The sequence below is a fragment of the Osmerus mordax genome, chromosome 22 (genome assembly GCF_038355195.1).
Source record: "Osmerus mordax isolate fOsmMor3 chromosome 22, fOsmMor3.pri, whole genome shotgun sequence".
NCBI classification, from domain to species: Eukaryota; Metazoa; Chordata; class Actinopteri; order Osmeriformes; family Osmeridae; genus Osmerus; species Osmerus mordax.
This window is the reverse complement of record NC_090071.1, coordinates 7,870,032-7,894,928: the sequence shown is the minus strand read 5'-3', so window position 1 is coordinate 7,894,928 and position 24,897 is coordinate 7,870,032. Positions and strand designations below refer to the sequence as shown.

Here is a 24,897-nt window from a genome sequence, read left to right as displayed (position 1 = left end):
CTGATCTATCTATACCCCTGCTGGAGCTCAATGCCTTATGATGTCTTTTATTGGTTTTCCACACAGGTGGAGAGGGTACTAGGTGGAGGGGTTGTGGGTGCTGTGCTATTATGGCTTGTACAGTCATAAGCAGTGCTCTGCTGGGCGGAGCTATTCTGGTCCTGGTGGGGGCTGATGGAGCACAAACAAGCAACCCTACACCACTCTGGAGAGAGGGGATCAAAAGGGCTTTTATACTGTTATTCATGCTGGTAAATGAAACATATATATTCCCCTCCTTTGCAAAATATGACAATATTTACATGCACCATGTTCTAGTGATGACACTGCTTACAGAAAACGTCTTTTCAAATTGAATCTTGACAATTATATTGTTACAAAGACTGGTAACATACAAACAACTTCAGATTTATTGGGGGAAGGGATGTTCTATACAAATAATATACATCTTTTGAATCCAGAAGGTGTACTGTCTTGTATCCCATTTCGTTTTTACTGTATTTTTCAGACAGCTCTCCACTGACCTGTGCATTATCCAGAACTGCACTAGGGGCACTGCTCACGACTTGTAGAGGATATAGTCAAATGCACATAGCCCAGAGTTATGCTGTCCCAGTGGGCTTTTTAGAAACCCATTCCCATAAACCTAGCAGACCGATGTTAACATTTGGTTTTAACTTGCTATCTAACTTGCTTCACTTATCTGTGCTTGATTGTTCTTGTCTGGCATACTGAAACCAAGGGAAAACACAAGCAAATGCTGAAGTCTATAAAATTATTTCGGACTGTATTTTGATACAGGTCTTAACTATGAGGCATGGCATGATATCGTAGGTGTCCTTGCTGATGTCCGGAATCAGAGCCGTCTGTCTGAGGGCCGGCTGCCCCCCTCCTACAGGACTCCTTTACTGCGCTTGCTCCTCCAGACCACCAGGGCTGTCATGAGCAGCGTGATCAGGACAGGCACGGCAATGAAGGGCCCTAGAATATGAAGCGGGGGGTCGTGGAGCAGCCGGCCCGTCAGAGAGCAGTTGTGGAAGTAGTGCTGGTGGATCCGGACGAAGAGCTGGTCAATCACATGGTTGGGCCAGAAGCAGTCCAACTTCCACGCGACCATGAAGGTGCAGTTGGTTAGTTCCCCATATGGCCTGCAGGGGGAGACAGCAGAGTTACATTAGAATTGCTGATCTTACTACACAATGCTTTAGGCAAAGTGCAGAACAACGCAACTGGTTTGATTCTGTTTCTCACGTCGCTGTATGTAAAGTGGCCTTTACATGAAGGCAGTGACTGTGGGATGAAATCTGGGAGTGCTAATCCATCACAACAGAAACAGGATCAGGATCACCTCTCGTTTTCCTTCCGGAAAATGACCTTTAACAAGTGACCAGTTTCAATGCGGAGGTCAAAGCAATGGGAGAATCCACAGCAGAATGCAGCTAGATAGAATTACCAGGCTGGGCTTAGCACAGCTAAATATAACTAGATAGGTGGTGGTGGGGGGTGAGGGGGTTCCAAAGAAGTTAGACACATGCCAGCAGAGTAGTTCCCCCCCGCCCTCATCATACCACCGCAGCTACTCCGAATGACCAGGATGTCTGGCTGAGTATATTTAGAAGTGCTGGACACCAAAGTGCCTTTGGTCCCCTGACGATACTACAGGTGTTTTGAACGATTGAAGTCCGCCACAACAAAGTTGTGGTTCTCTCAAGGCACAATCACCACATATTTCAAATCAAAAGTCTTTGCACATAAGTATTAACACAGCAGCATGTGACTCATGCTACCATACAACCTCCAGTCAACAGCAATGACATTCACATGGGGTTTTCTGTCACAGAGAATGACCAAAGGGCAGGAGGCGCACCGGATTTGGGTCAAAGTATCCTTGAGAAAATACAGTGTTTCCTTTGAAACTGGCAATCTTGGTGAGTACTGTTTCCTGCCTCTGCTTCCAATTCCAGTACAGAATCCCCACACCTCCCGCCAGGCATGGACAGTTACACTTATCGCTGCCATCCAGTGTTAAATCATCTGTCATGATATTCCTGCTCCTGGTTTGCACCGTATACTGCATAGTGGAGGAACCTAAGGTAAGGCGAGGATGTGGAGGAAAAGATATGACACACTATCCCTGGCTGACTTGTACTCTTGGCACCATGCAGAAAGAGCCACCATGGCAAGGTGCCACTCTACAGCACCTGCGCACAGGTGTCACCTCACACTAGAATCCTGCATTGCTCCAAGTCAAGGCCCCAGAACAAAATGATTAGGGAAAAGGTTGTATTTGTCACTTTGCAGCTGAACCACGCTCGCTCTTTCTCCCAACTCTACATCCGTGGATTTGTCTTCTTTCCATTCCTTTTTGACAATGCATTCATCTATGTTTATGAATGTAGCTCAATCTCTCCCCCTCTCTCTTTCTCTCTGTCTCTTTTCTTGCTCTCTTTGTGACTCAGGATATTGTCAGTGCTATAAAAGGATTGTGGAACCACAGCTTGGTCATGCACGGGGAGAAGAGTCTGTTCTGTTGTGGTGATACACATGTAAACACTGGAAAGCCTATTGGAAACGGTAAGCGTTGCGTTAGATTGAAGGCATCTGATTTAAGGCTTATAAAATGGATAACGTGGAAGCGTTTGACATTGCCTACACCTAATGTCGAGGGTCGAAACGACCAAACCCCTACGATTGTGAATACTGCGACAACACAAATGTGTCCCTTTGGAGGGTGACAGAACTGTCACATTGAGTGCGTCGCTGCCACAGCAAGGTCACCAGTGACAAGCAGTGTAGGACAGAGAGAGAGGGGGATGCTGGTGGAACTCCCTGCATGGACGGTGGCCTCTTCAGTGACACTTATCAGTATGAATCCCTCAGGAAATCAAGAGAGAGGAGGGGACTTGTCTGACATGGCATAGAAATAAACACACAGTCAAGATCCCTTGAGAAACACTTGATTTTCAAGATGGGTAAAGAAATGAGCTTTTACAAAAACCTTGTAGTCTGATCCAACGTGAATTCAAATTGGCCTATGTCCCAATCACTCCCCATGGTTCATGTTTATGATGATTAACGTTTTTCGTGTGTGCATTTAGTCCTTTCCAGAGTGTTTGGTAAAAGCATTTCCTGCATGTGCACAGTGACTCACTGGAGAGTTTGGGGCCAGTTGCACCACAGGTTTGGGTCCAGTCCCTCCATGTCCAGAGTAAATTTGGTCAGGCAGAACTCAGTGATGACACTCTCATAGTAGACACTGCTGCAACCACTCACCGCATGGACCCCATGAGCTGGATAGAGACAGAGGAAACATCCAGTGGTGATTGGGTACAATCAGGGAAGCAGCAATCAGGAAGATAACAGGTGGTGACTCTAAGAGTGTGCTTCAATTGGCATCTCAGGGACTCAAATAAAAACAACATGATACAGTACAAAAACACACAAAGTCAAAGTTGGTAAACACTGTTTAGTATTTATAATCAACCAAAGTTCTATTCTCATTAGAAGTGAATCATCTGAACGCACTGTAAACATCATGCCACAACATGAAACCATCCACATGATCTGAAAGTCAATCATCGACCGCTTCATGCACTTAGTCTGCTACAGCGTTGCAACCAGAAGCCTGTTTTCTCAACTGCTGTCTGGGTTCCCTTCCCAACCCTGCTCTTGTATACTGTTTTTGGTGCATGTAAACAAACTTAAAGAGCAGTTTCCCCCAGAGGGATCTGAGCTCAGACATGCTGCTTCTGTGCAGGAAAGAAGGGGTCCACTAGTAGTCTGTGGCTTATGGCTGTTGAATGGTCTAAAGGGGCACACACAGGTGCTTTTCATGGATGTCTACATAACCCTGGTGCAAAGCAGGTCTGAACAGGGCTGATAACAGCCCACTGTGTAGCCTGTACTGTTTGCTCTCTAGCAGACTAAATCACATAAGCTCCAGTGGATCTCATCCTACCTGTCGGGAAGATCCTACCAGGTTTCCTGGGGAGGCAAACTGTCGGGCCCTCGCCAGCTCTCCACTGGTGTCCCACAGGGCTCCGTCCTTGGACCCCTCCTCTTCTCTCTGTACACCACCTCACTTGGACCAATCATCACCTCCCATGGCTTCTCCTACCACTGCTACGCTGACGACACGCAGCTGTACCTGTCGTTCCCCCCGACCGATCCGGGGATCTCAGCTAGGATTGAGGCCTGCCTCACAGACATCTCCTCCTGGATGACCGAGCACCACCTCCAGCTGAACCTCGCCAAAACAGAACTTCTCATCATCCCGGCTAAACCCTCCATCTCCCACGATCTCTCAATCACCCTGGGATCTGCGACGGTGACCCCTTCATCCTCTGCCAGGAACCTTGGGGTTACCATGGACGACGAGCTCTCCCTCACGGCCCACATTGCTGCGGTCTCCCGGTCGTGTAGATTCACCCTCTACAACATCCGGAAGATCAGGAGATACCTGTCTGAGCACTCCACCCAGCTGCTAGTCCAAGCACTCGTCCTCTCCAAGTTGGACTATTGCAACTCTCTGCTCGCTGGTCTCCCAGCATGTGCAACCCGCCCTCTTCAGAGGATTCAGAACGCGGCGGCCCGCCTGGTCTACAATCTACCCAGACGCTCCCATGTTACCCCGCTCCTCATCTCTCTCCACTGGCTACCTATCATGGCCCGTATCAGATTCAAGACCCTGGTATTGACCTTCCGAGCAGTGAACGGGACTGCACCCGTCTACATCAAGTCTCTCCTGCAGCCTTACACCCCCACCCGCCACCTACGGTCTTCTTCAGACAACCGCCTGGTGGTCCCACCGCTCAAGACCGCCCGGTCCCAACACAAGCTCTTCTCCTGTCTGGCCCCCCAGTGGTGGAATCAACTCCCCACCTCCATCAGAGACACTGACTGTCTCTCCACCTTCAAGAAAAGGCTCAAGACGCACTTGTTCCGGGAGTACAACGGTACTTAGGAACGGTTCGCTTGACCCGATGTTAGTTTCCTCAAGGATCACAATGACTCTTGCTTAGAGACTTGTTGCTCTTGTGGTTAGTGGTAACTGATTAAAATTTTTGGTTCTCGCTGTGATATATTGTTTTATTACTGTTGCTTGCTTTTTCCCACAGGTACACTTGCACTTATAGCTGTTCATGTTGTTTGGTTGTGACTTGTTTAACTACATGCTCTTATGGTTCTTCCCTTTGGCACTTACTTTGGTTGTTCACAATGTGTGCTTCATGTTTTGGCTACTCGCGATGTTTTTTGGCTATCTTGTTGTTATGATCAGTGACCTATGCACTTTGTAAAGCTCTCTCTTGGAAGTCGCTTTGGATAAAAGCGTCTGCTAAATGAATAAATGTAAATGTAAATGTAAGCTGTCGTCAATGAAAAACTACAAGCTGGTAGACACTGAACCTGACAATAATGTTAATTGTAAGATTAAGATCTTTCATGCTCTTAAAAAAGTTATCTCAGCGTTAAAACCTGGCTGTCTCTCTTTGCTTACTATACATCTACTTTGTGCTCAGAGGTCACAAGTTTCCCCAGACAAATCAATATGAAAAATACATCTTCACTGAGAACCTGTTTTTTGTTTTTTTGTTTTTTACGAAAGACGTGAGTCCTGTGCAAGGCCTTGCATTAAGTAATGTTCTAAGTAATTCACTCTCTATTAAATTCCAGACATCGTCCAACACTCATTTATATCGAGTAAACGTACTATATGCTGTTCGGTGACTTCATCGAGCCCTCATCCGACACTGATTTATTACACTTTTTGTTAATGTTGTTCCATGCAACTTATTATGTTCATTTCATTGGAAGTGCCACCATCATTGAGTTATTTAGTTGAGTTATTGCGTGAAATGCACACAATGAAATCAAGTCAAAAAGATGCAATTACATTATCCGTTTTGTTATGTATTTAAACAAATCTTATAAAAGTTTAATGATTGCACGACACATTGTGTACGATCAAAAATGCTTTTGCATGTTATTGTTCAGTAATCAAAATAACTTACCTGCCGCACACAGAACAATGCCAAGTTTCCATGTCGATAACCAATCCAGTGTCATGGTTTATTTACCTAAATATACCTTGAGGTAACGTATTGCAGTGTAGACCTGCAACCTACAAATCTATTATATTCTTCTGAAGTCCCCTGTACTCTAATTTCTCAAATCAACGTGAGTCCCACTACACTCCTTGTCCCTTCTACTGTAACATCTCGCTTCTCAAACCTACTCAAACCTACAGCTACGAAAGTGATTGAGGCTTGCGTAAAACGGTCTTCATAGTCTATTTGACTTTTGCCTACAGTGGTTAATAAAGCACCCAGATGTTTTTGGTCGGCTACTTCTTAGCCTTGCTTAAGATTATTCACTTTTTTTCTCTGATATACACGTGGAATTCAAATAAGGATTGGAAAATGATTCCGGGTGTTGAATGGCACTGACATTAATGAACTGAGAACGCGTTGCAAAGCAGGGGACTGTTAAGGAAAGAATCATAAGTCCTAAGCATTATCCTAAGCATTGCCCTTGACAGTGGCAAATAAAACGAATAGCCTCTATTGTGTTTTACACTCAAACAATTGTTGCTCCAATTTACATAAAGGTTGGTCAGATTCGAGTGGGTGTAGTTTGGGACAATCAGTAACAATTATTGTCTGATTTGCCCAAAGAGGTTTGTGGGAATTTTGTATAACTTTGCTGCCATCCAGTGTTTGTTGAGGCTGTTGTCAGATTAAGTGGGAGCAATATAGTCAGAGAAAGGGTACAACTAGCCTATATCATTAACCCATTGTGATTATCTTAAAAATATGATCTTAACAAACTAGTTACCCGTGTAAACTGTGTATGTTATAATGTGTGTACGCGCGTGAGCGCATTGGTTGATGCACACATTCCATTTAATTCCTCTAGACTGCAGTAGAGGACAGAAAATGAACATCACCTGAACTGTTCGGTGTGTAACTTCTCCTACAATTGATAAACCAACAATCTTTAGCTTTTTACTACACACATGTATAATATATCCCTTGGACATATTATAACATTCATAGAATAAACGTTAATTCAGTTCATAATTCTCATCCTAACATCACTCAGACCTAACCTGGCCAGCTGCCTATGTAGTGGTTCCATCATTCATATGTAAAACGTAGAATTCAATTCAATAAGTGCGTAAAAAATAGCATGGATTGTAATTCAATTACAGATTGTACAAATCGAATTTAAATAATATAATTGCACAGGCCCCCTTGTGGATATTTGCAGACGGTGAGGCGTGCGTTCTTGTTGCGCGTCAATCAGTTGACTATTATTTATTCACAGCTATGTTTGAGTAGAAAACTGGAGTCGAACATCTTTACACGGGTATTATATTTCTAGTCGATAACAGCCACTTACATGTCTCATATGTCGGTTTATCTTGCACATGCTCGGTCTATATTATATTTTTGTGTGGGTGAGTAAGGTATTAAGTATTGGTTTAATAGCAAGACTTCGCCTGTGTATCCTATAGGCCTACTGCAAAATATAGGGTTTAGAAAATGGAACCTGAGCATAAATGTCATGACAATTAAAATATATAAGGACAACATGTATGTTCAAATAGCCAACTTTGAGTAAGTGAATGAGAAAGATGTAACCGTTTTGTTTAGAGTTTATACCAGTCTTTTATTATCGTAGCTGCGGCAGGTGTCCCAAACAGGTGTATAAACTATTGACAATAATAATCAATTTTAGTCTAGTGAGCCAATAAGGAAAGGTGACAAGTGGTGTGGGCGTGTTTATCCGACTTTGTGTCCAATCCGCTGGTTGTAGAGGTGTGAGTCGCACAGAGGGTGTGTTCCCAGAGTCCGAACTAACGGCAGTACGGTACCGAGAAGAGTAATGGCATTGGTTATCTGCCGTGAAAAATAGTCTAAATATTGGTTGCTGTAAATCAAAACAACAAACATACTGCTTAAACTTCGGCACAGTTACTACTTTTGCCGAGGGACGAAGGAGACGACTCGCGGAAGGCACAGTTGACACTATCAAGACCTGACGTTTCATTTAGTTCGTTTGATAACGGGATATCTTATTGGATATGTGAGTTACAGGAGTTATAATCACCACCCTGCAAAATGAAGTTTCCCTCGTGTCTTCGAAGCCTTCTCGTCATCTTTGTTGTGATCCGGTCGAGCGCTACACAAGCAGGTGAGTGACAGCGCCGTGCGCGCTGTTGCGCAAGGTGTTTGGACACTGGGCAGGTTGGACTAACGGATCTCCTTGTTGCAATCTTCCTCAATCTGTCGTTGAAACAAGGGGCTTCTAGGGTGATAACTCTGTTTAGGCATTGTAAGGCAGTCTCTTATCTAACACAGACTGCGTAAAGGCACCCTAAACTTCCACACTGGACAAGTGCAAGCTCGTCAATAAACACACTAATCCCTATATTTAAATTATTTTGTAGTACCATAAACGATCTTTGAATCGATCTATTGGCTGCATACAAGAAAGCTAGAGCTAGATATTAATTGAGAAACGAATGGTATTCAGATTCTACTGGTCATACATTTTAAAGGGATGATGACATTCTGAATTTAGAAGTGTTTGATCTGCGTCCTTCTCATCTCTGGTTTAAATTAGTTCTCAAATGTTTGGAGCCAAGTCTGGTCGATGTTGTTATAGGGGAAATTGTTCTTGATGGTTTGGCAACCCGGGGCAGTTGTGAACGAAATGAATTGTTATGAATTAATTGTAAATGAATTAAAAAGTCCTAACGTTATACTTGGATTTGTAGGTTGGTTTATTTGCAAATCAATATTAGCCTATTGCATTTCGGCAACATTTTATGCTGTGGCATATTTCATTATAGGCTATATTATTAGTAACGAATTTGACTGCGTCCTCATATTTTTTCTAAATCTACCTAAAATGCCAGGTTGGCATGAGTTTCCAGAAGTAATATTATCGGACATTCTTTTGAGCAAAATACAAAATAATAATTATTTTAAGTGCAATGCACTAGGGTTCAGTTTCTGTTTGTGTTTGTATTAGGTCCCCCGTCTTTCTCTCGGAATAAAATAAAGCGACAGGTGAAATAGTTTTCGCTCTGGTCTGGTCAAAAACGGTGGAGGCTTATAAACAGAGGTGCACTGTTACTGGTGCAAGCGAATATCTCTCTCTTCCTACCGTGGTCCCACGCTGCTCTTACCCCGTGTCCCGTACCGTATTCCCGCGAGTTTGTTCATTATGCATTTCTGAATGCGAGTGAAAAAGAGCCGTTTATGAATCAAGGGATTGTTGTCACCTCGGTATGCACGGGGGTGGCTGCGTCAGCGTTCCTTTTTAATTTAAAATCATTTGTGACTATCAGTGTTTTCTGAAAATGTGACTACTGCCTACACGCCATTTGAATAATGTAGGCCTAACCATTCAACCGATGATAATGACGGGTGGCATATAAATTGTGAAATTATGGTTACTGTTGAACTTTTCTATTGCCTCCCCTTGTACAGACGCATACACCTTTATGGGCCTATTGATCATTTCAACTGTCACTCCATTTCTGACATGAACACCATGGCATTGTTGGGGGACTATAGCCACGTTGTGAAATTGTGAATTTGTGAGGGGCTTGTAGTTTGAATAAGTACCTTTATTTAACAGTTCATGATCCAAACATATACATACTCTGGGAGCTGACAGTTTCCAATCCTGCTTTCTTTGGTGACTGATAGAGGAGAATATCTGCTTTATTGCAATCCCTGCTTTATGGTGGCCCTCAGGCATTGAGTCCCTGTGCCAATTGATTTAGTGAATGATGCATCTGTTGTGCCAGAGCAAATATGAATGCCAATACCATTATCTGTAAGTGTGTCGTGGGGATTCGCAAACCTATACAGCCTGGGCTTCCTCACTTCTCTGTTAGGCTGGGGGATCCACACTGCCAACCCCCATCTCCACGGTGGAACCGAGCATGGGAACTGAACCCTGGATTCTCTTGAGAGTAACTGTGTTGACGCTGATAGAAGTGGAGGTGGAATGGAGAGAGAAAGACAGAGAGATGGATGGATGGTTGGGCGTCGAGGAGAAAAACAGCACCCAGATTGGGTTATTTGGCATGCCTATATTCCCAGCCAAGGCCATATTTGTGATGCAAATTTGCCAAAGAATCTGAACTATGCCGCTTGCTCGCTTGGGAAGTTGTGTGTGTGAGAGAGCGTGTGTGTGTTTGTGTGTATGTGCGTTGAATAGTAATTTGGTTTTGACTCCCACCATCTCCCTAGTCCTCCACCCCCACCAAATACACACACACACACACACACACACACACACACACACACACACACACACACACACACACACACACACACACACACACACACACACACACACACTCTCTCTCATCCCCATCTTTCTGTCTTGGCTGTTAAGCTCAGTTGAGGGCCTTAAGTACATCCTGCAAGCTTTAACCAAAGTTGAATAAACTAACTGTGAGGACACAGTAAGTATATGGTTTAGTAAAGCTTGGCTCACACACCCAGTGTTCAGTCAGTACTTTCTCATCTGACACATCATTTTGGGCTCCAGTCTGTCTTCCTGCCCTTGTGCATGTCTGTCTGTCTGCCTACCTGTCTGTATGCCTCCCAGTCTGTCGGTCTATTTGTCTGTCTGAACTCAGAACAGATGCCTCTTCTATTCTGATCAGGCTGCAGTCTGACATTTAAGCATCTCTCTGTAGTAAACGGCAAAGGGAGGACCTGTGAATACCAATATCAAATTATTCATCAGCCGTCGCTCAGATTAAGCTGGGTGGATGAGTTCACAGAAGGGCAGGAAATGAGAATTTATCAGCGTCTAATTAAGCGCTTTAGATAGCATCTGTCTAGACAATTGGTTTGTCTTTACAGTACAGGAGCGTGGGGGAATGGATTCCCGGTGTAAATGAGCCAGGACTGACAGGGTGTCTTGGTGAGGGGCCAGCGGGCCACGCCAGTCATTAGCTTGTCGTGCCGCCGATGCAACAGCCGATGCAACAGCTATGTTTTGGTTGGATGGTAGCGAAACGGTGTTTGGTTTGTGTGTGTTTTTTGTTTTGCTTGTGTGTGTGTGTGAGAGAGAGAGAGAGAGAGAGAGAGAGAGAGAGGGGGGATCAATGGTCCCCCCTAAATGTATAAAATGAAGGAGAAATAACTGCAGCCACTAAGCTGGTCTTCTGGGGGACATGCTGATGCCTCAGGTTCATGTGATCCAGGCTCATCCACGCTCTCAACTAGCTCACATTCACTTGAAAGGGTTCGAATGTAATTGAGGTGCCTTTGATTAGTCTCAAACAGACGACTTGACAGGGCTGGTTCAGGAGGTTCATTGCCATGGCTAGTTGAAATCAAGTGCGCCCCACGTGTTTGACAGTGCATAGCAATTGACCAATGTCTGATAAAGTCTCTGTCATATTGCAACACACCGTGAACTTTCTCAAGCGGTGCAACTGATATGACGGTAGAAGCTTATTTACTTGACATTTAGTTTGCCGGGCGTCTTCACAGAGATGCTTCTGTTCTCAAGTTCACGAACCATCCAAATATTTACATGCGGTAGCACAACTGCACAGCTTGAGAGGGAAAACATCCAAGATTGCGGTTGGAAGAATCAACAGCAAATCTTCCTTTCAATTGCCAGAGTATTCATCCCCTTCAACCAGTGTCACCCTCGTTCTCTCTCTTTCTCTCTAGGTTTTTCTTTCTCTTTTTTTCCTCTCTTTCTCTCTCTTTCTCCATTTGGCAGAAGGAAGCGTGTAAACCTCTTTTCTTTTGTTCCTAATGACAAGAATAACTCGCTTTCGTTCTACAAAAAAGATTTCTTGCCAAATCCCAGTGTTATTTTGATTGGCCAGTCAGAGCCTGCAAGGCACAGATGTCCCTTTTTTTCACACTCACTCACTCACTCACTCACTCACTCACTCATCTTCAAAAGATGGAGAAGAGGGGGATGAAGTTAGGGTTTGGGATGAAACAACGCAGGGAGCAGTACAGAGGGGAGAGGAAGCCAGGAGGGCTTGAGGCCGACTGGAGGGTTTGTGCTCCACAGCACTTGTAATTCCACTCAGAGACAAGCACCCCCCTTTCTGTGGAAGCCGGGCGCCGATGTCCCCCACCTCTCGTCCCCCTCGCCATCGCTCCAGCACCCCTCCAAACCACACCCCCACCTCCACCCCCCCGCTTCCTCTCTCACTTGTGTGTGTCTCTTAGTCTGCCTCTTTCTCTTCCCCTCCATCCGTCTCTCTCCCTCTCCTTGTCTCTGCTGTTAGAGGTTTTTTGCAGCTGTGGAGGCAGATAGAATAGCCAGCCTGGTTGGAAGTCTCATTTTTCTCCCTTTAATTATGACATTCGATTTGTCATGTGGACAATATGCTGCCACAGCTCTGAAACACAGTCTTGCCTGTCACTTCCTGCTTGTGTGTGTAGGTGAATGTGTGCGAGTGTGAAAAATGGAAAGGGTGGCTAATTTGTTTTCCAACTTTGATACAATCAAACACAGCCCCTGTCTTGCAAACAATATGTTAAAACTTTGGTGCATTACATGCTTGTAGGTCGTAAATTATGGAGTGTGTGCATGTGTATGGGGGTATCCAGGGCCTCAAGTGCGCTTCGGGTCTGGGAATTTGGAGAGAGTTAAGCTCTTTGATTGACAGTGTTGCCATGGCAACCTAGGATGGAGCGCCATTGACTCTGGCCCCCAGAATGTTGGCCTTTTTCTTTTTTTTTTCTTTCCCCTTTCTTAGAGCGCGACAATAGAAAACATTACAATAACAATACAATTTGTCTAATCTCTACAAAGGCTGCCTCATTACCTCAATGGGGAGAATTGAAAGCAGATATAATTGTGTTCCTGTTCATTCTCTCTCGCTACTTGTGTCCTTCCCTGAAGCAGATGACAACTCCAGGAGATTTGTTGTTCCCGCTCTCTCTCTCCCTCCCTGTCTCAGTTGTTGATTTGAATGAACATGCACAACACACGAAGCACAGTAAACACCCAAGTGCTGCACTGAAGATGAATCTGAAGCTAAGCTGTGTTTGTGTTATTTGGATGTGTGTTTGTGAGTGTGTGTGTGTGTGTCTGTGTGTGTCGAACACAAGGAAGTAAAGGCCTCCACCGTATTCACTGACTTGGCTAATCCCCTTTCAGATATTCACTGCAGCTAATCTCTTTAATTACACTGTGAATGAGTGATATTTGCTGTTTCGAGACGGCTGCTTTTTAATCTTTATTTGCCGGCCGCGCGTGTGTGCCAAATATATAACAAAACAACATTATTGTGTTCTTTCTGTGTACTTTTGGGATCATTCTGTGTTTAGAGGGATTACAGTGTGATCAGAGAAGGGCCGGCAGGCTGCTCGTGTGAGGGGAGAGACAGGAAGGATATCCTTGCCACAGGTGCAGTGAACGGAGGGAGGGGGGAGGGGGGAGGGAGGGGGAACCTCTGTACAGGCTCCTCTGGCTGCTCTCCTGGGAAAACACACTTCCTGTTTCAGCTGCCACTCGCAGCTCTATTTGCTTATTTCGTTGGTTGTTACTTTTGTCGGGTCGGTCGGTCCCCAAAAACGGCATGTCGGCACGTTGTCGCCGCTATGGCTAATTCACTCTGATGGCGTGCGGAGGCTTTGGCCAGCGGTAATGGGAATTTGCTGTGCATGTGTGTGTGTGTGTGTGCATGTACATGTGCGCTTGAGTATGTGCTCGGAGGTGTTGATGAGCGTGTGCGGGGCTTGGTTTGTATGTGTGTGTGTTTGCGTGTGTGCGCGTGTGTCAGCTCTGTGCAGGTGGGAGCCACAGGGGCACGTTGTCCTTTTTAAAAGGCTCCTTCTGTGATGGTGACCTGTAATAAATGAGTGTGCACGAGGAAGTGGCAGCCTTGACAGGGTGGGGAGTGAGGGAATAGAGAGAGAGAGAGAGAGAGAGAGAGAGAGAGAGAGAGAGAGAGAGAGAGAGAGAGAGAGAAGGAGAGACAGAGATAGATAGAGGGACCGAGTCGGAGGGAGAAGAAGAGGGGAGAGGCCGAGAGGGAGGGAGAGAGACGGAGAGAGATGAATCGAGAGAGACAGAGACAGAGAGAGATGAGAGATGATGGTCCACATCTAAGGAGAGAATAAAGGATGAGTGAGGGTTGGGGCAGAGAAGAGGGCCGGATAATGAAGAGACGTCGGAGATAAAAGGTGGATATATACACTGTGAGGAGAGCAGAGTGGAGAGGAGACAAATGGGAGATATGTAAAATGTATGTATGGTAGTGAGATGGGGCTGTTTCTCTCCTCAAACACCCCCCCACACACACACACATGTTTGTAGACGCCTTTTGTCGGATGCAGTCACCTTGCAGTCCACTAGAAATATTGCTGTTCCTTTTCAGGGTTTAATGGTACATAAAACTCAGGGACAAAACTTTGTGCGAAAGGAGGGTGTCTGTGTGCAGGTGAGTGACCTTGGTTCTCTGGCAAACAGTGGAGTGAGTGAGGGAGGGAGGAAGGGAGGGATGAGGAGTTGTGTGTGTGTGTGTGTGTGTGGGCAGTGGTGAAGGGATACTTAGTGGGCCATTACCAGCGGTTGTCTCAAGCGCTGTCGCCAGTCTCTAGCAGCACACACAAACACACACACACACACAGGATTGTTCCCCTGTGTCTCACTTTATCACATGTCTGTGATGAAACACCATCCCTCTTGGCAAGGTGAAACGACGCTGATGTCTGATCATTTGCTCTGAGAGAAAGAGGGAGGGAGAGAGAGAGAAAGAGACGGAGAGAGGAGGGAGGCAAGATCTAATTTTAGCCAGCAGGTCTAGGAGGTAAGTTGAGGTGTATGTGTGTGAGAGAGAGAGAGAGAGAGAGAGAGAGAGAGAGAGAGAGAGAGAGAGAGAGAGAGAGAGGGTGTGTGTGTGTAGGTGTGTGTGTGGTCACACGGGCATTGTGAAGCCTCTTAGGAATGTAGCTGCAGTAGAGCTATCAACTCAAAACACTCCAATTAATCAGCCTTGCCCACAGAGGCGCGGACACACACGCGCACACACACCACAAACTCCCCGACCATGCCTAATGATCTCCAGGCTAGTCCCCTCTCTCCGAGGTCACAGGTGATGGTCTCCTGGCCTGCTCAGATGCCACCCACATGAAAAGCCGGGAGTTGGGAGCCAGATCGCTCCTCCACTCTCATCTGTCTTCTCTCGTTCCCTCTCTCCCTCTCTCTCTCTCTCTCTCTCTCTCTCTCTCTCTCTCTCTCTCTCTCTCTCTCTCTCTCTCTCTCTCTCTCTCTCTCTCTCTCTCTCTCTCTCTCTCTGTTCATCTTCTCCATGCTCTCTCCTGTGTTCTCGGGGGGCTGCAGTAATGGGGTCAGGTGCCCAGCTCCGAGTGCCAGAGCAGGCTGGCATGGCTACAGACTGCCTGGCACGGCTAGCCTGCACGCCCGTCAGAACGGCACACTAGGTGTCCTTGTTACCGTGTGCGTCTGGGCGTCTCTGCGTGCCTGCTTTTTCGAAGACGGAGGGAGAGAGAGAGAGAGAGAGAGAGAGAGGGACAGAGGGGAGACGGGGGTGAGGGTCTCGCACTGACATATGCACACACACACATGCACAGCATTGTGTTTTCAGTCACTCAGGTCCCCGGGTAGCAATGTGACAGGAAATGGTTGGACTGGCAGGAATGTGCGGTGCTCTCCTCAAACATAATAAGATATCAGTTAGCAGCACATCAGTCAGACATGCCTGCTGTCACATCTCCTTCCTCCTCCTAGGATGCTTTCATTTCCCTTAGTGAGATGCTATCTGCCTGGCTTGCTTGCACACACAGACACACACACACACGCACACACACAAACACACACTGATATGGAACAAAAAACATATTCAGGCACATTTTCCTGCAAATACAATTACATTTGGGCATGTATATATTTCAGGACTCTCAAGCATGTCGGGTTAACCACTCCTAGGTCGTCTGTCTCTCCGGCTCCTGCTCATTTCCTCTCGTCCTCTTACTCTGGGGCCGTGTGTAAGCATAGACACGCAGGGAACGCATTAGAGAGGGAATTATCAGTTACTCAGAGAGATAACACTGACAGGCAGAGGTGTGTGTGCGTGGGACTATCTGTGTGTTGGTGTGTGTGTGAGAGAGAGAACAGTAACAGATCTATGTGTTGGTGTGTGTGTGTGAGAGAGAGAACAGTAACATACTTGTGTACGTGTGTGTGTGTGTGTGTGTGTGTGTGTGTGAGAGAGAGAGAGAACAGTAACAGAGTTGTGTGTGTGTGTGTGGCAGTGTGAGTAGGAGAGAGAAAACACTAACAAAGAAGTGTGAGATAGAGGCAGTTGCAGGCCCCCAGGGTACACAGAGTATTGGAGGAGGAAGTGGCGATATTTCCTTTCCTCTCCAACCATCTGTCTGTGTATTCCTCTCATTTACTTAATTAGGGTAACTTGTCTTATAGCCAGTGCACCCGTATGGCATTGTGTGTGGAGCGTGTGTGTGTGTGTGTGGGGTGTGTGTGTGTGGGGTGTGTGTGTGTGTGTGTAGAGATGGTTGTTTGAGGAGTGCCTGAAGGCTGGCCCGTTTTGGAGCGGAAGAATCCAGGTGATTCTCACTCTACTACAAACAAAAGCTGTCAAGTCCCTGACCTATATTCACCCGTAAACTCCTACCCCCCCCCCCCCCCCCAACACGCCCCCCCCGAATCACTACTTTCACTCGTATAGTCTATCTATAGCTTCAGAAAGCATTACAGCAGCTGGACCCAGAACTTAGAGGTAACATCATATATCATATTTGTCGCATTGTGTGCGTCAACCATTTTATTGGTCCTTTCTTGTATAATGGCCCACAGTTTATGATTCTAATCTTCTTAAATGGTCCCCTCCATTCTCCTAATGAGGCGGGGTGAATGGAGCACAGAGTTTTCTACACAGTGTGTAATACTGTCAAATACCATTTGACCTCTGACAATTCTGCTTTTCCCTGTCTTCACAGTCTCTCCCTCCTCTATTCTGGGTTCTTGGACAAAGGAGCATTTCCACAGTTTTGCAGTTGGTGTTCTGCACACTGGAACTGAAATACCAGACTGCACTTTGTACTCTTGATAAGATCTTAGTTGCTATCACAAGGTGTATAGGCTCTAATTGACTCAAATGCCATATTGACAAATCGTTTGAGCCATTGATTTGAACTGCCAGTCAATAGTTTGCTGTTGTGAAGCTAAACTGTGCTGAAGGCTCATACTTCAGCGTTCCCTAAATAATACAGTCGAACAGCAACTTCCCATCATTTTTGAGAGTGGTACTCAAAAATGGTCTACCGCTATGCTGGCTAGTGGGGCTTGCTGGAGGGTCCTGCCTGTATCTGGTCAATTGTTTTTGGTTGGGTTGACATAGCTGTTGTCGAGCAGTACACACACACAAACACACACACCCACACACACCCTGGCACGGCTCGTCAGGTTGGCAGCCGTGACAGCCGATCACTCTTAACAGGCTGTGCTCGGGCTGGCATGGAATGGACAGACTGTACCCTGTCACTCACTCCATCTCTCCCTCTTTTTCCTCTGCTCCTCCGGCATTGTAATCCCTCCGTCTGATGGCTATCGACCCCCGCATCCCTCCATCTCATTTCTGCAGTAAGTCCTGAAATCCAAACGGAGATAAGAGCGAGGGAGAGAGAGGTAGAAAGGGCAAGATAGAGGGAGAGAGTAGGGCGGCATTTGAATGCTGACATTTCACATCTGTGTCGGGAGTCTAGCGTGACTTACTCCGACAACTCCAGCTCATTGTGCATGTGCAATAGCCTCCCTGTCACACTGGCACAGTAAGGATCCTGGTTGTTGAGCACCCCCCCCCCCCCCCCCCCCCCCCCCCCCTCACCATCCTGGGATCTCTGTGGAGCTGGCTGGAGGCATCGGGCAGAGAGACAGCCTCACCACAGTGTTTTAGCAGTGAGGCTGTTACCAAGGGGGAGATCTGCTGCTGTAATGGCCTGCTCTGTAGCATCCTGCAGAGCTGCTGTAGTACAAGACACAGCAGGATGTCCCCTACTTATGAACCAGCCCGGAGACGCACATCGCCAAGCTCGGCTAAACCAACGTGAACTGAAGCCGCAAAGAAGGTTTTTTTTTAAGGCACCGAATGCGGACCGTGACACCTACATCCACTCTCTCCCAACATGCACACCCATGTGGAGGTATGTTCCCTCATGGTAATTCTCACTCACACACACACAAACGGACATCACTTGCATGCCACACGCACACTGAGAAGAACAAAAGCAATCATAGATACACACACATAGGACACACACACGCAGTATGTATGCCTCCTCAAAAAGTTACTCCTGTGTGTGTGTGTGTGTGCGCGTCTGCGCGTGTGTGTGTGTGTGCATTGCTTGTTTGTGAGCAGCTGGGCTTCTTTACATAACAGTATTATTACAAACGGAACACCTGTCCATTATCGTCCTAAGATGAAAACAGGAGAGCTTCTTATGTGGACTCCCCCTTCCACACCAGCCGGGGGTATTCTGGATGGGGAGTTTGTTTGGAACACACACACACACGCAGGCACACACACACTCGCACACACAGTCAGCTAATTAGCGGAATTAGCCTAAGATCAAAAGGTTCAATTAAAAAGTAGTGCTGTGTGCACTGAGGCGGTCCAGACACAGAGAGCTCATTTGCATCACAACACATGTTCATGTTGACTACTGTTGGGAGGACAGAGAGAGGGGAGAGGGAGGGGACAGCGGGGACACAGGGACCAGAGCAGCGGTATGGTGGCAGCAGTATCATCCTTACTGAACACACGCTCAGCACTAGGAAGCAGGCACACACAGGCACGCTCGTTCCTTCGTCAGAATACAAGCAATAATTAACGTCAACCAACGCCGTACACAGAGGCCCGTATTGACCAGGACACACTCGCCCACGCGCGCCCACACGCACACACTGGCGGTGTGTGGCCAGGCGGTTGGTTTGTGTGTGTGTGTGATAGAGACAGAAAGAGAGAAAGAGTTGGTGCGTCAGTCCCTGAGGCAGTTGACAATTCCCATGCAGTAGCAAGGCCTCTCCCGGCCATTCCTAGCCTCGCCCACTGCCTCTAGATCACTGTCTAAATACCACACGTTAACACATGATGTACAACCACGCCTCCACGCCAGGAATCCTCAGTATTATTGGGTGTGCTCAAGCCTTCGGCGAGAGCACAACCTTTGTTCTCTCACATATATATTATTATTATTATTCTTTTTGCCCCCCTAAAACTCAGTCAATATTTGGCCTACATAGACAAAGTAGGTGTCAAAAGTTTCGTCTTGGTAGCGATTGAGTTGCTTCTATTGGAATTTACGTTCCGTTGCATGGTTTAGGCTGAAGTTAAGTTTTTGTGGCGAAAAGTGAAGCTAACGGTGGCAAATTTGCTAGCCACAGTCACTGACGTTACTAACGTCACTACGTCACTAACGTCATGAAAACACGCGTGACTACCTTTGGCAGAACATTCGTTTCGCATCTGTTAACTTGGGGGATAGCTAGGCTAACTATAGCTTTACTGCAAGGCAGCTGCAGAAACGCCACAAGAAAAGAGGCCAAGGTGATAACTATTTACTCATTTTACTTTGTGATATGACACACAATTGTGATGTGTAATGTACAATATAAGCTGATATTATTAAGGAAGTACATCTACTTTCGGAAACAGTAGTCTACTATTTCACTGAAGTATTAGCATCATGACATTAGCCTGTGTTGCCCGGGCAACACATTCTACAGTGGTCTATGATGTAGCGTTATCTGTTTTCAATCGTTAAAATAAACATTCCTCACATATACATTTTCGTTGTGGGATTTATTCTGACATTAGTAAACGATTTGTTGGTGAAATTACCATTACCTGTCGTTTCAAACCCAGTGTAGCTCACTGCAACGCTGTAGCTTACGTGAGACACACTACAAAAACATGTACACTACACAGCTGTTTAGGAAGTCAAACAGCGACAGAACATGTTCGGCACTCTCCTTACTTAAATCAAAAGTCTATCTAACTACTAACCTGAACTTCATTGCCACAGCCTAAACATTGTCAATCTGTTCATGAAAATAATTAATTTCAGCCTAAAACCGTACAACGGAACGTTAAATCCAATTCAACCAACGCAATCGCTACCAAGACGAACACAGCAGTAGTCTAGTACTGTACCGTAGTAGTACAATTTACCGGGGCAGCTTCTCCACACAGGGCTATATCGCATTTTGCGTTGTTACTGACAATGGTCGCTACCAGTGAGCTTTTTATGAATGAGCGATTTTCCACTAAATAAATGTCAAGCTTATTTACGTTTTGGGGGGCATATTTTCAGTTAGCAAGACGGTACTGTTTGAATCACGATTCAATCTTCTACTGCCGGTAACGTCGTAGAATAATCTTCAAAGGGGGTTCTTTATTCATGAATTATTATTCTACACTTCACTCGTATTTTCAGTTGTAAATAAGCAGCAAAAAAAAATGCTTTAAAATCTATGTAATCTTTATAAATAATAAGTATGCATTTTTATATGAAATATACAGAAATATCAGTTGTAAAATGTCATTCAAAAACGGACCCCTGTGCAACCGACGCAAGCAAGCACACCCTAACAATTTCCCCAGAAATTGTACCCTCTCTAGTTGTTCTTTTTCTTCTTTAACCTGGCTACAACAGATTCAAAATGATTTTCCTCTCTAAATGTCAACCCTTTTAAACACAATTTCCTGCCATCCCTCGTTTCACCGCTCGCTCCTCTCTCCTTCCTCTCCTCCCCCAATCTCTGCTGTCGTGTGTGTGCGTGTGTGTGTGTGTGTGTGTGCGTGTGTGCGAGTGTGTGTGTGTGTGTGCATGTGTGTGTGCGTGCATGCGCCCTCCTTCCACCTCTTCTTACCCGGATCTCTAAAGTGTGTGTGTGTGTGTGATTTCTTAAGTGTGTGACAGAAAGAGACAGTGTGTGCGTGTGTGTGTGCTGTCTGCTGAGATGGCAGTAGGCAGACCTCCTTTGTGTCAAATGAGGGTGTCCGCAGCACTGTGAGGAAGCATTCATCAGTCTCACCCAGGAGCCGAGCTGCTCCAAGCCACCGGAGACCTCCTGCCCGCTCTCCAACTCACCGCTCCATCTCTCTATTACTCTACTCCGTCTTTCCTCCCCCCCCCCCATCCCCTTCACTGTGTCCTCCCTCTGACCCCATGTCCTCTCACCCTCGTCTTGAAACACGCTCACACGTGCGCGGGTTCACACAAATACAAACATCTCACTCGTTGGACACCTGTGTCTGTCGGCCCCACACCTATGTGCAGATCAGCTGTGTTGGCACTGGAGTTTGGTGTCATCTACTCTTCTGATCGAGAGAGAGAGAGAGAGAGAGAGAGAGAGAGAGAGAGAGAGAGAGAGAGAGAGAGAGAGAGAGAGAGAGAGAGAGAGAGAGAGAGAGACAGAGAGAGAGACAGAGAGAGAGACAGAGAGAGAGACAGAGAGAGACAGAGAGAGACAGAGAGAGAGAGAGAGAGAGAGAGAGAGAGATGAAGAGCGAGAGAGGGACTGTGGATAAAAGGCAAACATCTAAAGTAGGAGTAAAGCAAGGCCTTCAGCTCCCCTCAGTGCCTGACCTTCCCTTTCCTATGCTTTCTTCTTTCCATAAAAAAAGACGTATATCTATAATTTTTTTTCTCTTAAATGTTTTCCCTGTCCATGTGGACTGGAGAGCAAGAAAAATAGGATGCGAGTGTAGGAGCTTGTTGAAGTCGGAGAAGATAAACAGCCTTGGTCTTCTGCTGAATGCATAAATGTTTTTTTTTGAACAAAAGCCTCTTAGTCTTTATTTTTCACATGCTGATAAGGTTCCTGACCTTTTTGCCAGATGCAGTTTCACAATCAATGTTTTGTAAACTGTCAGAGCCCAACCTGAAAATAACTCCATCATCTATCTGAGGTTTGTTGATCTCTCTTTCTAATGAAGTTAACCTCAACACAGCAGGGCACATGTCTGTTTGAAGGGAAAACCACAGCATGATTTGTTTGCGAAAAACATGTGTACCGTTGCCGGGCAACATTGTGACCTCGGCTGTGCGGTGCGTGCCGCGTCATTCGCCGCTTCTCATTTTTCCGAAACGGTCCATACCGAGAGAGCTGTTAGCCTAGGGTAGAACACTGTGGGACACATTACTCAACTATACCATGCTTTTAAAGAGAAAGAAACAGTATTTCATAAGCGTAGATGTATATTATATAAGTAGTCAGGGTCTCCCCCCCAAAAGAATCATGATCTTTGTGGTCACATGACCTGACAGCTTTACTCTCTCTAACCTCTTCCCTGTGAGGGGAGGGGCAGGAGGGGGTTTCTTTAATTGGCCCTACCAGCCCATCCCCCTTGAGTGGGTCTGACTGATTGACAGCCCAGATGATCTGCGTAATGGCGTCTGAGGTGGGCCAGCTGGTCATGGACGTGAAGGGAGAGGAAGAAGTGTGCAGGTGTAACGGGTTGTGTCTGTGCAGGTTCAGAACTAGGTCTCAGCTTACAAGGTTGGCTCCAATGTGGCACGTGGAAGTGCGGCCCTCGCTCATTGGCACGCGTGTGAGTCGGTCACTCAGTCCCCATTAAGAGGAATGATTTGCATCCCGAGGAAATGTGTCGGAGCCTAACCCATGTTAACAGGCCATTGATTCCGCTTGGTCTGGCCAATTTCCATGGTTAAACATTCCATCCAGCTCGGCGTGGATGGCAACAAACGAGGATTGAATGAGAGAGCTCTCCTAGGAGTGGGGATTTCATTTGAGCTAAATCAATAACCGTTGAATGCATTTGTGTTGAAGTTCCGCGCCTGCCAAAATGGACTGCTCATTGTGTGCTGGTGTGATTAGACACAGTGACAGTTGGTCTGGTGGCACACACATGCGCACGGCGACACTGCACCTGTATATCCTCCCGTCGGCTTTCCTCTCGGCTCTCTTGACCCAGCGGGGTGGTTGGCTTACTTCCTCACCCCCCCCCCCCCCCCCCCCCCGGTCTCGCCGCCATTAGCGTCGCTGCATACAGACACAACAGAGCAGCGTAGCAATCGCCAGCTTTGCCATCAGAATACTCTTAACACCGGCCCCTGCCTGTGCTGCCATATGTGTGTGTTGGTGTGTGTGTGTGTGTGAGCGTGGCAAGAGCGCCGCTGGCCTTTCCATGGAGATGTCATTAGCGGCAGCGTCCTAATTAGGCCGGTGTTGGCTAACTGTGCATCTGACGCTGTGTCTGTCGGGAGGCAGGCCTGCTAATTTCAATAAGGGTAAACAAGCAAGCGCTCCCTTCTGACGGCCGCGGATTAATTAGAGCCCGAGCCAGCCAGGCGGACGCATGTGCTGACTGAGCACGCTCAGACTGGAGGGCTGGAGAGGGGACGGGGATGAAGAAGAAAAAAGTGTCCAGGAGTCCTCCCCCCCCCCACCCCCCTCCTCCCCCGAACCCCCCCTCCCTCCCTCGTTCCATAAAGCTATGACAAATCGTTTCTCGGTATTGACAGAAAGGACACTGGCTTACGGTTAGTGGCTTAGGAGTGGAGAAAAAGAGAGAGGGCAAGACGAGAGACAAGGATGGAGGACGGTTGTGTGTGAGAGAGAGAGAGAGAGAGAGGCAGAGAGAGAGACAGAGGCAGGCAGAGAGACAGAGGCAGGCAGAGAGAGAGAGAGAGAGAGAGAGAGAGAGAGAGAGAGAGAGAGAGAGAGAGAGAGAGAGAGAGAGAGAGAGAGAGAGAGAAGCAGAGAGGAAGAGACTCTATTTATGTTGCATACTGTGGCACAGCGTGAAGACGCCTATTTTGGGAACCTCCTTTCCCTGTCACATCAACATGGCTACCCCCGTATCTCTCCTGCAGGCATGGGACTCCCACAGTGGAGAGTCTCAACTTTCAGCGGAAAGTTCAGATGGGCCTATAGCTGCATCAGCTGACATCCAAACGGTGAGTGGGTGCTTTAGATCTTCTGCGGAGGCAGACTCGAGTTTCATGGTGTGTGTTTTGCTTTCTGTCTCCTATTCCCCCACGGAGGATAACAGATGTGTATAGTGAACAGGTGCAGGGGTGGCTCAGCTACTGACTGAGTGCGGACTCCTAGTTGAAGTGATTCCACTGTGTGCAATGCAGTGTGTGTGTGTGTGTGTGTGTGTGTAACTGTGGGCCTTTACACTTGACACACTGTATCAGACTCCCTTCCACCTAATGATTGTCACTATCTCTCGCCCTGCACATGTCTGTTGAAGGGAAAACCACAGCATGATTTGTTTGCGAAAAACATGTGTACCGTTGCGGGCAACATTGTGACCTCGGCTGTGCGGTGCGTGCCGCGTCATTCGCCGCTTCTCATTTTTCCGAAACGGTCCATACCGAGAGAGCTGTTAGCTTAGGGTAGAACACTGTGGGACACATTACTCAACTATACCATGCTTTTAAGAGAAAGAAACAGTATTTCATAAGCGTAGATGTATTTTATATAAGTAGTCAGGGTCTCCCCCCAAAAGAATCATGATCTTTGTGGTCACATGGACCTGACAGCTTTACTCTCTCTTACCTCTTCCCTGTGAGGGGAGGGGCAGTTGAATTGATTCCACTGTGTGCCAATGCAGTGTGTGTGTGTGTGTGTAACTGTGGGCCTTTACACTTCACAGACTGTATCAGACTCCCTTCCCACCTAATGATTGTCACTATCTCTCGCCCTGCCCTCCTCAGACACTGGCTTGTCAAGCACGGGAAGAGCAGATAACACCGTTCTCTCTGTCACTTCTTCAGTCTCTCTCTCTCTCTCTCTCTCTCTCTCTCTCTCTCATCTCTCTCTCTCTCTCTCTCTCTCTCTCTGTCTCTCTCTCTATCTCTCCCCACACAC

At 46.7% G+C, this 24,897-nt stretch overlaps 2 protein-coding genes across 2 annotated transcripts in view; one reads left to right on the top strand and one right to left on the bottom strand.

Moving 5' to 3' along the window:
* Positions 1-387: 387 nt before the first annotated feature.
* On the bottom strand, positions 388-6,441 carry LOC136966230 (receptor activity-modifying protein 1-like). Its single transcript, XM_067260689.1, has 3 exons — positions 6,012-6,441; positions 3,152-3,290; positions 388-1,148 (listed from the first exon to the last, which is right to left on the bottom strand). Exons 1-3 carry the CDS (start codon positions 6,064-6,066, stop codon positions 893-895), a joined length of 450 nt encoding a protein of 149 aa, XP_067116790.1. The 5' UTR covers positions 6,067-6,441; the 3' UTR covers positions 388-892.
* A 1,460-nt stretch (positions 6,442-7,901) lies between these two features.
* LOC136966482 (receptor tyrosine-protein kinase erbB-4-like) overlaps positions 7,902-24,897 on the top strand; it is a 69,292-nt gene continuing 52,296 nt past the window's right edge. Inside the window, 1 exon segment of the mRNA XM_067260989.1 lies at positions 7,902-8,196. Coding sequence (XP_067117090.1) covers positions 8,124-8,196 — 73 coding nt within the window. The 5' untranslated portion in view covers positions 7,902-8,123.

Excerpts from the sequence above, each read along its gene's own strand:
- LOC136966230 (XM_067260689.1), bottom strand. The coding sequence starts at position 6,066 with ATGACACTGGATTGGTTATCGACATGGAAACTTGGCATTGTTCTGTGT. Across the intron at positions 3,291-6,011 it reads CATTGTTCTGTGTGCGGCAG|CTCATGGGGTCCATGCGGTG; the intron begins GTAAGTTATTTT and ends GTCTCTATCCAG. Across the intron at positions 1,149-3,151 it reads AACTGGCCCCAAACTCTCCA|GCCATATGGGGAACTAACCA; the intron begins GTGAGTCACTGT and ends CTCCCCCTGCAG.